This window comes from Gobio gobio, assembly GCF_949357685.1.
Source record: "Gobio gobio genome assembly, chromosome: 12".
NCBI lineage: Eukaryota > Metazoa > Chordata > Actinopteri > Cypriniformes > Gobionidae > Gobio > Gobio gobio.
This window is the reverse complement of record NC_137105.1, coordinates 9,018,421-9,031,805: the sequence shown is the minus strand read 5'-3', so window position 1 is coordinate 9,031,805 and position 13,385 is coordinate 9,018,421. Positions and strand designations below refer to the sequence as shown.

At 36.9% G+C, this 13,385-nt stretch overlaps 1 protein-coding gene across 1 annotated transcript in view; it reads right to left on the bottom strand.

The window, feature by feature from the left end:
• The window catches only part of mfsd2b (MFSD2 lysolipid transporter B, sphingolipid), a 32,541-nt gene that overhangs the window by 3,175 nt on the left and 15,981 nt on the right, over positions 1-13,385 (bottom strand). Inside the window, exons 7-13 of the mRNA XM_079831965.1 lie at positions 9,653-9,731; positions 9,264-9,445; positions 7,432-7,522; positions 5,959-6,080; positions 5,502-5,585; positions 5,219-5,302; positions 329-438 (exon numbers count right to left, since the gene is read on the bottom strand). Of these exons, the coding sequence (XP_079688091.1) occupies positions 329-438; positions 5,219-5,302; positions 5,502-5,585; positions 5,959-6,080; positions 7,432-7,522; positions 9,264-9,445; positions 9,653-9,731 (752 nt within the window). The remainder of the gene's footprint in view (positions 1-328; positions 439-5,218; positions 5,303-5,501; positions 5,586-5,958; positions 6,081-7,431; positions 7,523-9,263; positions 9,446-9,652; positions 9,732-13,385) is intronic.

Here is a 13,385-nt window from a genome sequence, read left to right as displayed (position 1 = left end):
GACCCTGCAATGAAGCCTGTTATTTGGAGATTGCTGGTTATTAAACCTATATATGAATGTTAAAGCTTGGCCGGTTAAAATAAACAAAGTTATAATACGCTCTTTATGGATCACTTTGAGCGTACTTCCCTTAGTCTACTAAGGGAACCACTTGAGGGTGAGTAAATATTGACAGAATTTTCATTTTTGGGTGAACTATCCCTTTAAATACATGACATAAACTATATTTATACTACACTTTGAAGAAAAACTGATCTACACAAAGTATTGGATGCACACTCTTTGTTTATGCGTAATGCAGTATTATATGTCGGTTTGGAAGACTCACCATGGTAACAAGAGAGAAGCGGCCACACTAAGCCCAGACGATACGGCCACAACATATGCCACTATCAGATTAGGGATGAACACCAGCATCACCGTGAATGGCATGATCCACTGCACAGATGACAATTTAAAAGACGACATTGAATGTTAGCCAACGTACATAGGCATTAAACCATTCAAAGATGCAATAAGTATGCTTTTGACCTCCAGAAATGAATAATGCATATGATAAACATTTTAAAATGACTCCAGACATATCACTGGTCAGTGGTCTAGAAAAGTCCATTCTTGGAGACATGGTGGCTGCAATGCTGAGATCACATGACCAGCTGAATACTATTGATTTAGCTTAGGCCACTATTATCAGACACTTTCAGAGTAGGCTAATGTGGTTTAATGTGATCTAATGCAAAGTTGCTAATGTTGTATTTCTACATTGACATCAGTGTCAAAGGGTTTATGTATAGAGTTCATGATCACTGAACGATCTGGAACAACTAGATCTTAATCAACCAATCAGATTTGAGGGACAAGTTTAAAGTTTATGTCTAGTCTAGGCTTACAACCAGGGTTAGGTGCTTCTACATCAGTGTTATTCACCTATTAGTTCCCTCTGATTTTGGAGAAAAGTTATGGGTAAAGATAGGACTACATTATTGGACAGGAATTTTGTTCCAGGATCAACTAAATATGGTGACACAGGAACATTAGTTAGAAAATCATGGTGACCCTTTTGTATCAGCCACTGAAATGAAGTCTGTGCTCAGAATGCTAGTTATACATGTTAGTTTATATGGTTTACTCTTTAAAAGTGAAGCGGTACACACTACTACATTTTGGCAAATCATGTAGTCATTCTGTGCACAAAATACGGTAACACTTTACAATAGGGTTTCATTGGTTTAAGGTGCACTATGTAACTTTTCCGTCCACTAGAGGTCGCCTGTTCAAAACAAAGGCGTAGTTTGATCACACCGCGTTTGAGCGCAGAGTCTTGGGATGTGGTCTTCACCTCACAGCCGGTGGAAAAGAATCGGGATAGGACTCGGGCAGAAATCAGGTTCATGGATGCGATTATTAACGTTACTGTAGTATGAAGCAGAGCAGGACCGAGTGTTGTGGAGCTGAGCAAGGCCGCTGGAGCGATTGTTAATAAGATGAAGGCAACACACACCTCGCGAGCAGCGGGACTTTTATTATGCCACAGTCACCGGCGCCATTTCCACTTTTCCGGTCATGAGTATGAGGTAACGCAGCTCTGATTATTATATTAGATACATCTGAGTGTGTTGAAAATGATGTTATGACGTTACTCTGTGCGTTCGCACGGCGGCTGCTATGACACTTGTTGCACACTGCAGTGAGAGTAAAGCATTTCTGCAAAATAAAACCGAGGGTAACGCAGCAATGACGCAATCGACAGGCGACTCCCTCACACGTCCCGGTTCCTTGTTTAAAATAGCAATTTCTCACGATTTACAAATATTTGGAAACATTTGGGATATTGTAAGTACTCATCTGAACAAAATATATAACACTGGCATAGTGGTTTTTGGATATTTTACTGAATTTTTTTTACATTGTGCACCTTTAATATTAGTTAATGTATTAACTAACATGAACTAACCATGAGCAATACATTTGTTACTGTATTTGTTAATCTTTGTTAACGTAAGTTAATAAAAATACAGCTGTTCATGGTTTGTTCGTGTTAGTTCACAGTGTGTTAACTAATGTTAACAATATTTGAATAATGTATAAGTAAATGTTGAAATTAACATTAACAAAGATAAATAAATGCTTTGTAAGTGCAGTTCATTATTAGTTCATGTTAAAGGTGGGGTAAGTGCTTTCTGGTAACCGATGTTGATATTTCAAATCACCAAAACAAACACGCCCCTACCCCAAAAGGGTCTAGCCCCTATTTTGATAGCTCCACGCCACACTTAAGTACACAATGCAGGCAACGACTATGGCGAAATCTGCTGTGCCACCCGGCCGAGGGTGTGATGCCATCATTAAGTGAAAGCAATGTGTGTTACTATGGTCATCCAGGTCGAATGTTCAATGAAAAAGTCATCCCTTCCATCCCAAAAACACAAACACAACTTCACAGTGTTAAACAGGAAAATAATGCAAACAGAATTTGATTTGGCTGTACAGCCGCTCTGGAGAAAACGGTGATGTCATCAGCTCATTTAAATTATCATATAGTGACAATGTGGGCAGATCAGTAATTTAGTTGAAAATGTATTTGAATATTTAGTTGAAAATTTATGAGCAAGCCAAGCCAAAGGCGATAGTGGCAAGGAACCAAAACTCCATCAGGTGGCATAATGGAGAAAAATAAACCTTGGGAGAAACCAGGCTCAGTCGGGGCACCAGTTCTCCTCTGGCCATCATGCTGTGTCGGTGAGGCAATTATTAGATAGGAATATTCGAAAGATCGGAGTCATCATGCCGGCGGGTTTATTGAGGATGCCGTGTTGGTGAGGCAATTATTAGCAGGGCTTTGAACCGGTTCAAGGAACGAAAACGAAAACCGGAAACGAACGAAATTTTAAGAGGAACAAAAACGGAAACGAAATCAAAATCAATTTGAATCGTTCTGAACGGAAACGTTAATTTGAAATGACCATTAACCGGTTAATAACGTTATTTTATCGTTATCTTTAATATTTTAATTTGGCAGTGACCAATAATGAATAGAGTAGTACGGCATGTGACGTTGACGGATCAAGCGTGAGTGAAATGCACCAGTCATCTATGAATCTACCGGTAACGCAAGTCAGTATAGAGCGCATTTACATGCCTCAAGTACATCTCTTTCCCCGCTGAGGTCTACAATGAAAGCGCAGGTATTGGAGGACATTCTTTTCGTACGTTTAAATAAGCAGTACGGACTTTAAGCTCAAATAGTCTGATTTAGGCTAGTTTATGGATTTTGTTTAAGCCTATCAAAGTAGGCTACTAGCATCTATCAAACATTTTTCCTATAGTCTTTCAGATTGCCAATACAGGACAGGTCAATGTTTTCTATATAGACGGTTGATGCTTCGTATTAAATGGTATGTTATATTGCATTAAATGATCAAGCTTTATTAGCTAACTGAATTTGATTATGTGATGCAAGGACGTGTTGCGCAGTGTTTGCTTTGAAATTAGCAGTTGACGGTGCATTAAAAGAGCAATGGTTATCCAGTTTATTTATTCTTTATTCATGCAATTTTTAAAACAAGTCGTGTTGAAAAAAAGTTATGTACAAAGAATGTTATCACTCTTCTGAAAATAATTCGGCATAAGAGGGCCACTTTAGATTGTCTGAGGCTCCATTAAAACAGGTCCGCTGTTTATGCTTTGTAATTAATGCATGTATTTCTGGTTTTAAAAATGTTATGAAATAAATATTCAAGTTTAATTACCATGCGTTATATTATTATTGAGTGAAAATAAGTCTATTTATACATATTTGTTTAAAGTATAGGCTAAATTAAAATAACGTTATTAACCGGTATTTTTTCATATCAAACCGTTTTCGGAACAGTAATGTTTATTGAGGAACGCAAAAACGGAAACGCTATAATATCGATTCTGCGTGAACCGATTGATATTTTTTTCCGTTTTTAAGCCCTGATTATTAGATAGGAATATTCTAAAAGATTGGAGTCATCATGCCGGGGACGGCGGGTTTATTGAGGATGCCGTGTTGGTGAGGCAATTATTACATAGGAATATTCTAAAAGATCGGAGTCTTCACGCCGGAGACGGCGGGTTTATTGATGATGCCGTGTTGGTGAGGCAATTATTAGATATTAATATTCTAAAAGATCGGAGTCTTCACGCCAGAGACGGCGGGTTTATTGATGATGCCGTGTTGGTGAGGCAATTATTAGATAGGAATATTCTAAGAGATCGTAGTCATCATGCCGGGGACGGGTTTATTGAGGATGCCGTGTTGGTGAGGCAATTTCAGGGGGGAGTCTAACAAACAAGCGAACATGACACACGTGCATATTCAAGGAAAAGCCAGCATATTAGTTCTGTGAAACAAAACAAAATCACTTTGGAAAGCTGATACTTCTTGCCTGATCGTAAGCCTTCTTTTGTTCCACAGACATCTTCCACATGTGTTTTTTATCTGCCAACTCTCTCTTTCTGTCGTCGCTCGGCTAATGTCTGTCGTGTATTTTGAATAATGACGTGCACTGAGCGCTCTCTTCCCCGTGTCATTAGTAGACACGCCCCTTACTGCTGATTGGCTACAAGTTTGTTTTGGTACTCGGCCCGAGACACATTTACTAAAGCATTTTTGAAATACCACTTACCCCACCGTCTACTAATGTAGTTAACTAATGAACCTTATTGTAAAGTGTTACCCAAAATACATACAATGCAGAAACATAGAGCTAAAGAAAAATACTTTTATATCTGCACCAGATAAGTTAAAAACTGATTGAAATTGAATTTTTTAAATATATAAACCAGTGTTGTTTTAACATTATTGATATACTTTCTAGTATTTCATATTTTTAATTATATTTCAGAAATTGTGCTTTTTTCTTTTCATTTTTTCTTTCTTTTCAATATATTTTTATTTCACTATTACTTTTAGTACTTCAACTTAGATTTATTTCAATTACTTGCTAAGGCAACATTTCTCATTTTGATTTTTTAAGTTGAAGTTTTTAATCTAATAATTATGTTTTATCTTATTACCGGAAACCCTTTTTACTAGTTTAGTTTTAATGAACAATAAAAACACTGCTGTACGACACACTGTATAATTTATAATATGGCAGTATCCTTTGATCATGTATAATACTATTGAAGCTGAAGATCTACTGAATAAAGAATCTGATTAAGTAAAAGCACTTGATAAAGTAACAATTACTGTTATGCCGCAGAACGCTGCTGTCTTCTTCCCGAACTTCTCAAGGAACCACTGCCAGAATGGGATACTCACTGCTGCCGACATCTGGGAAGATGTAGAAATTCAGTCACACGTTAGAGAATTATACGGATCTTTCAATCTTTCAAATTTCAATGTCAGATAAAGTAGCTAAACAAACCAACCGATGACAGGTCTATTGACATGGATATGGCATCAACAATATCTGTTTATTGAATAAAGTTCATAGTGCTGTCAGCTTTTCATGTCTTCATCAGATACTCACCAGGATTGTCAAAACAATGTTCTGAAAGTGATCTCGAAGCTCCACCGCATACGTGCAGAACAGCACAAAGTTACTTTGGATCAACTGCAAAAAGAAGACAGCGGCAAATGGAAATATAATATGGTTATAATGATGTCCTTAATTAATCCAGCCCAAAACACTGTGATTAAAGGAATAGCTCACCCAAAGATTAACGTTTTTTACTTTCATGTTCCACCGGAAAAATAGCCTACGGTTTTGGAACGACATGAGGGCGAGTAAATAATGACTGAATTTTCATTTTTGGGTGAACTATCCTTTTAAGAAAAACTGAAGGCTACATTCTGGTAATTTATTCAAACATAATGAAACTGTATATGCTGCTAATAAATATAATTCATTTCTTTCACACAATGAACACATTGTGCACACTAAATGAACTATTCTAGAATGAAATTCTGGAGGGAAAGCATGTTACCTGGATGGCCACAGATATGAAAAGGAAAGCTGCCGTCAGAGTGAGGTAAGACCCGTGCTTCATGACCAAAACAAAGCCCTTATGGAAAGGAATGGCTTTGTCCGTTTTAGAAGCGTAGGGATCTAATGCAGACAGAAAAGCGGAAAAACACAAAGGTTAGACATGTTTTCTGAGGTAAAGTGTGACACTATTACACAGAGAAAAAGGGTGTCAAAATTGTACCTTTAAGGGTACAACAGCTTGTCGCTGGGGCAGTACCCTTAAAAGGACATCTTTGTACTTTTTGTTTTACCACAAAAAGGTTCATAGTAGTACCTTAAGGTACATATTTGTACTATTTGTACTATTTGTAAGGTACTAATAAGCACCTATTAGGAGTAAAAAAGGTACAACGATTTCCTTTTAAGGGTACAGCCCAAGTGACAAGCTGTTGTACCCCAAAAGGTACAATTTTGACACCCTCTGTGTATGACACATTTAAAGGAAAAGCCCAAAAAAATATATTTTAGACACAATAATAATGCTGCAGTTTTTCATATAATTAAAGATGGAAATACACTACCAAGCTAAGAAAAAAGTGCAATCGAATAAGTATCCTGAAGCCACTGTGTGTAAGTTAGTATTCTAATATATATATATATATATATATATATATATATATATATATATATATATATATATATATATATATATATATATATATATATATATATATATATATATATATATATATATATATATATATATATATATATATATATATATATATATATATATATGTAATTCGCACTGGCATGTATTAAAACTTGGCACATATGCCACATTTCAATATAAGTGAATGGATTTTTTTATGTTTTGTTCAGACAAAGCTATCATTTACACTAATTTAAAAAATGTGGGGCCAATATGGATGCAACAACAAGGATGCATTAAACTGATCATGTGACAGTTAAGAATTTTAAATGTATACATAAGATTTATTCATCAAAGGATTAAGAAAATGCATCATGGTTTCCACAAAAAGCAGCATAATTGCTTTTAAAAAGAATAATAATAAGGAATGTTTCTTGAGCAGCAAATCAGCATATTAGAATGATTTCTAAAGGATCATGTGACACTGAAGACTGGAGGAATGATGCTGAAAATTCAGCTTTGATATAAACATTTAATATTATATTTTAATATAAATATATTCAAATACAAAAGTTCAATCTAATAATATTTCACACTTTATTTTTTATCAAATGAATGCAGTCTTGGTGAGAATGAGAGACTTATTTAAAAAAAATAAAATTAAAAAAACTTAAAAGCTTAAAAGTCATAGAGACATATGATAACTCCAAACTCTTAGACTTATTCCACAGAAGAAAGTCATTCTGCAATGTTAATTTTTTGAGGTGAACTAAGCAAACTTTTCCGTTCGGATGCAGTGGCAAATCAAATGTATGCCACATGATTACTGCACATGCTCACCATCTCTCTCTTTGACTCCCAGAAACATGACCACCGTACAAACCAGAAACAGCCCACCGATCACTCCAGCAGCTATCATGTACACTTCCTTCTGTAAAGAGAAACAGACCATGAGAAGCGATGGAAAACGTCTGTCAACACATTTCATTCTGTCTTTAATACATCTTAATCTTTGGTTGTAGTTTTATTCCAGTGCATGGATGTCACGTTCCAAATTCATTATTTTGCTGCTTCAGACTTCGTACTGTAAGGTCTTGTAAATTTTAGCGAGCTCAAATTAGGTGCAAGCCCAGAAAAGAGGAACTTTTCAATCTAATTCCCCTAAACAGGAACTGCTCTGCCCTAAACAACCTCAGGATTGTTTGCTATTTTTCCACGGACCGCGGCAAGCACTTCATTATTGTTCCAGATCAAAAGAGCCGTTTCAGAGGAGTCGGTTGGCGCACCCAGCTATCCCACCGGCTTTCGGCCCGGCCACAGAAGAATGCGCAATGACACGGTGCGTGGTGGATTCAGCCCGGCCGCTACAGAGAGCTTTAACCAGAGAGACGCTCTGCAGTCCAGCTCCAAATAGCTGTGGCCCTTCATGGTTCTCCATCATGGGTTTCCACTATGGAACCCTCAGCCACATCCTCAAGCCAAGTCTGTCGGTTCACTCACAAGTCGGTTTTGACTGACATGGAGCTCAAAATAGAGTTATACAGCCCCCTAAACAAGCACATTTATTTATTGATTCTGAGGACTCTGATGAATATAAATGGTTCCCCAGAAGGTCAAGCTCTAGAAATCCACACCTAATTAGGTTTTGGAGGGTTTATGGTTCGATGATACTTGATGTTTTCAGGGGGAAATACTTTTTTTTTCTTACTGCAAAGCAGTTTTCTGTCCATGTTGAAACACAATATCAAAACATATTATGTTATATTACATTCTATGATATTTGAATGTCTGAAAACATATGTTTTAATGAATATATATACAGTGCTGTGCCAAAGTCTTAGGCACAATAGTATCTTTGAAAAAATTATGGGTTAATTACATTTTTTGGGTGAACTAACCCTTTAAGTGCAGCGGTTCACAGGTGTACTTTTAGCTCAGTTTTAGGGTGTGTTCACACTTGTAGTTTGGTTCGCTTGGTTGGTCCGGACCAAAAAAGAATTCTGCTTAGTGTTCAGATTGCCATTTTTCTCACTAAACCTAAAGATACCGAACCTAAAGGCACAGGGATATGTTCACAACCTTATTGGTCGGCTTTTATAATGTATATTTTGCGACGGAACTTAAAACAGTGCCGTGTGCTGGGCTAAATGCGCTCGTTGTATGTGCATAGCCTACATATGATGGTATTTTGACCAGATGAGAACTCGTGAAAGGCTTATAAATGTGTAAAGGAGTCAAAACAGCGTCAGGAATCCCTCCGTCACACACACAAATGAAGATCTGCTGTGAGGAGACGCGGTTCTGATGCCTGTACCTAACTGTGATGGGGCAACATCACGACTATGACGAGAAAAAACAGGTATGCTCGAGCATTCGACCTGTTTAGGGTCGCATCTTGTGACATCATGTGCCGTTTTTGTCTTTGGTCCGTGTTGCGTTCATATATAATTCAGAGTTCATTTGGAAGCGGGCCGAGACCGCTGAAATGATGGGTCTCGGTCCGCTTCCAAATGAACTCTGGAACTCTTGTTAATTAGTGCGCACCAGGGTTCGGTTCGCACTTATTCAAATGAACCGCACTAACAGAGCAATCGCACCAGGGTTCGTTTTAATCGAACCAAACATGCCAAGTGTGAACACACCCTTAAACAACTGTGACTGTGAACACCTACCGCATGAAACAGGAAGTCCTGTGATAGCGCCAGGGATCTGATGACCTCTGTGCCACTGCTGTTTCCCAGGTGACCAGTCGTCAGGTTCCGATGCGGACAGTGCTTCAGAGTGTGTGCGCTCGCTACAATCTGACCCTGAATGGCGGCGCCGACCAGCGTACCAAGCACCTCCACAGTCATACCTGCACATATACATGCAGAAAATGATTAAATCATTTACATTTGAAACCATTTCCAAGCATAAACAGTTCTCAACATAAGCACTTGGCACGCATTTGTTTAAGGATTATTGGAGCACAATGAAATCAGCTGTTGTTAATATTCTAGAACAATCCAAACATGGGTTTAAGGATGAACACTGTTGTCTGTGTGTTTAGCTGTAAGCTTACGGTAAGCTGTAGCAGAGTCTCTCTCTCGCTGGTCGGTGCTCAGGAACATGGTCAGGGCGGAATAAGGCACATGGAAACACTGCAAGAAAGATTAAGAATGGAATTAAAGATGGAGATTTCAAACATAATATAGGCGTGTTTGACTTGAAGCGGGGCTGCGCAGACCGATCGGTGTATGACATAAAAGCAGAGGTGGACAGTAACTAAGTACATTTACTTGAGTACTGTACTTAAGTACACTTTTTGAGTATCTGTACTTTCCTTGAGTAGTATTGTTTCTGGAAACATATGACTTTTACTTCACTACATTTGAAAGACAAATATCGTACTTTTTACTCCACTACATTTCTATCAAGGCCCTCGAAGTAGAAAGTCGTAGCCACTTTGAAACTCAGTGGATGATTTTTTTTCTTCTTTAAAACGGGATTTGTTTTTTTTTGCAGACAGCCTATCAGTAATCACTCTTGTAGGATCACATGAAGTTCAATGATTTCCAAGTATTTTTTGAACACCAATCAATTGATGGCAAAATAGAAGGCGGCAGTTCCGAGACGCAGTGTGCACAACCATAGTCATTCTTAAAATTTTAAATTCAGAAGAGCAGACGTGGATAAGTCCGAAAAAGTGCGACAACACGGAAGTAGACACAGAAAGCTGCCTCTCAGACGCCAAACCACAAGTACTGAATTTTAGTCTATTGAATCTACTAAAATCTTATTATAGTCAATTTAAACTAGACTAAAACTAAAACAATTCAGATGCCTAAAAATGTTGTAGTCAAAAGACTAACTAAAACTAAATCAAAATTTGCTGTGGTATGAAGTATGGTCGGTCAAATGATTTTTATAGATTTGCCCGCCAAGTTGCCATAGCCTTGTGGATACAGCGCTAACGCATAGTGTTCGACAATGATGTTAGTTAGCATGCAAAAACTACGTAGTTGGACTAATAATGTTAACTGAAGTCCTTTCAGAAATATGTTTTTACATAATCCTGTCAAATAAACACAATGTAGAAACCTTTCTTTTCTTTGATAAGAGCTTTGTAACTTTTAAACAAGTATTTAAATGAGTTCAAGGTATGCTAGCATGTCAGATGGAGCATGACTGGCTTAAACCACCATGATGGAACAGCGTGCATTCATACAACAATGCAACGATAATAAAATAATGTGTTTACTTTTACTTTTGATACTTAAGTACTTTTAAAAGCAAGTACTTCTGTACTTTAACTTAAGTAAAAATCTATCTTTACAACTTTCACTTGTAATGGAGTAATATTTAACCCATAGTACTTTTACTTTTACTCAAGAAATGGAGTTGGGTACTTTGTCCACCTCTGCATAAAAAAAGTACAGCGAGAGCGATTAGAGAGCGAGCCTGGCTCCGCCCTCCTACGTACTTCCGCTCAATTTTCATTTTCCTTCAGTACACCGTCTGGGATTGCAGTATATTCTCTGGTTTTCTCATTTTAACCGGTCCAATCAGCGAATAGAGGGAGTGACTGAGAACGATGACATTGATGTTGTGCGCTAGTTTGAGATGACATACGTCACGCCCAAAGGTTAGCGATTGGTTATGGCAGATCCAGAGTGTCTCTGGGCAGATCCAATAGTTTTAAACTTCAACAGAGTTCCGGCCTTTAAGGAAGTTAATGCTTGTCAATGGAGAGAGGCCAGACTCTCTGTACAAATGAAATGTACGAGAGTCTGGTAATGCTTTTGAATGCTTTTGTCACACTCCGATATATTGATATACAGTCAAACCAAAATGTATTATTCACTATAGTTTAGAAAATGATAATAAAATATGACAAGAACTCAGAGTTAAACTGTCAAAACAAATTCATCTTGATAATGTCAGATAACTTTGATAGAAAGGGATGTAATGGATTACAGTCAACCAATCAGCTGTCAGCATTTTAAATTAAAGTACACAATCATATAATACCAATTTAATGCTTCATTTTGTTCAGTCTGTGGTGTCAAAGGTCGCATTAGCAATTCAAGAAAAAACACTTCAGCAAAACATGGTCAGGTCAAAGTGTCTGAAATATTTTGCTCCCAAATTTTTATCAATTTTACTCGTAGTCCACTGTATGAAGAATTTCTGGGTATAATATGTCACAGTTTACTTTATTTTGCTGTCCTCACTTACATAAATGAACTATAGTGTCCTGGCACCCGCTAGTAAAAAATTATATCTGGTGTCTGAATCATTTTCGGTTTGACTGTATATGCGAACTCTTACTCTATTTTTTGCCATAGAAAATTCGGTAAAGTACTGCGTAAGTAAAGAGAATTTACAGCATAATATTCGGTAATTATAGAGTACCTATAAAGTGAGTATGTGTAGGTATAAGGGAACAATATGTAATATTGGGGGAATAAAGGGGTAACTATCAGGAAAATTAATACATTATTTATACTGTAAGTATTTTTTATTTAAGGGGTAATTATCCATGTAGTTACGGGTAAGTATGAATCTATGGGCTGTAAATTAAAGTGGTTCTTGTTCCCCTCTTGTTTCGTGTAGTTACAGGGTAAGTGAAAATTCTACCGAAATACAGAAAATTCTATGCAATATAATATTAAATGACAACAACACAAATGTAAAAAAAATACATTTATTATTATTAAGTCAAAATAATTTGTTTAATGTTTGCAATTGTCTTCAGTGTCTGTTTTATAACACTGAAATAAATGCAATAAATTATTGTGCAATAAAATAAAATAAACAAAAATTTGCTTAATGTGAAAAAATCTCAATATTAAACCAGAGAATAAACAAACAAATTATTTAGTGTAGACTTTCGTAAAAGTTTTTGCAGCACTTTAGGTTGAGCAAAGATACATTTTTAGCTGTATTAGCTTCTTCAGACCAGTGTTTTGGTTTCTAGGTTTTTTAAAGCAGCAGAGCATTATGGTTTTTTATAAAGAACAAGATAATAAAAAGATCTCATGAAAGTTAAATAAATGCCTATGGTTCAGGCAATAAAATTATTTTTGGTTCTAATTGGAAGCTTAAATAAATGATGGAGCGTTCTGTACGCTCTCATAAGTGATGATCTAAAAAAGGCAAGCAAAATGATGAGCGATCCAAAATGTTGAGCATGTACATTTATCAGTGGTTTCATAACCACTCATCTTTCCCATTTACATTATGTTGTATTATAAACCTCAATAAGAGACAACCTACAAGCTCATAAATCAGTGCTATTCATTTTAAGAACAACATGTTCTGTGTACTTATAAATGTGCGGTACAAAATCAATATTTTAAGTACAGCAAACCTTCCTTGAACTTGCTTGCATATTGCATTGCATGCGTACTATAAGTGTGCACTACTGTCAGCTATAGCTTTTCTAATTCTCACGAAAGCCAAGTCAGCACTGCGGCAGACCAAGAGCCTGAACGGCTACCAAAATAAATCTAACTACAGAGCGCTTCTCCAGCGGTGCTTCTGTTTCTGAAGAGCTCCCCATATTGTCCATTTGACTTCCATTAAGGGTTTTGATTCTGAGTAGCTGGAGGATTCGTTTATTTAAACATAAACCAAAGCCTAATTATGAAAAACGGACTAATTAGAATCATGTAAACTACCGGTACTACAATCTTATACATACACACTGGAAGCAGCTGGTGTTTCTCAGCTTTGTGCTTACAGACAATGAAGAACGCTAAAAGAGGAAAGCAGCATTTATCCTCTCTGGTGGTTTCGGGCAGGTTGTACCA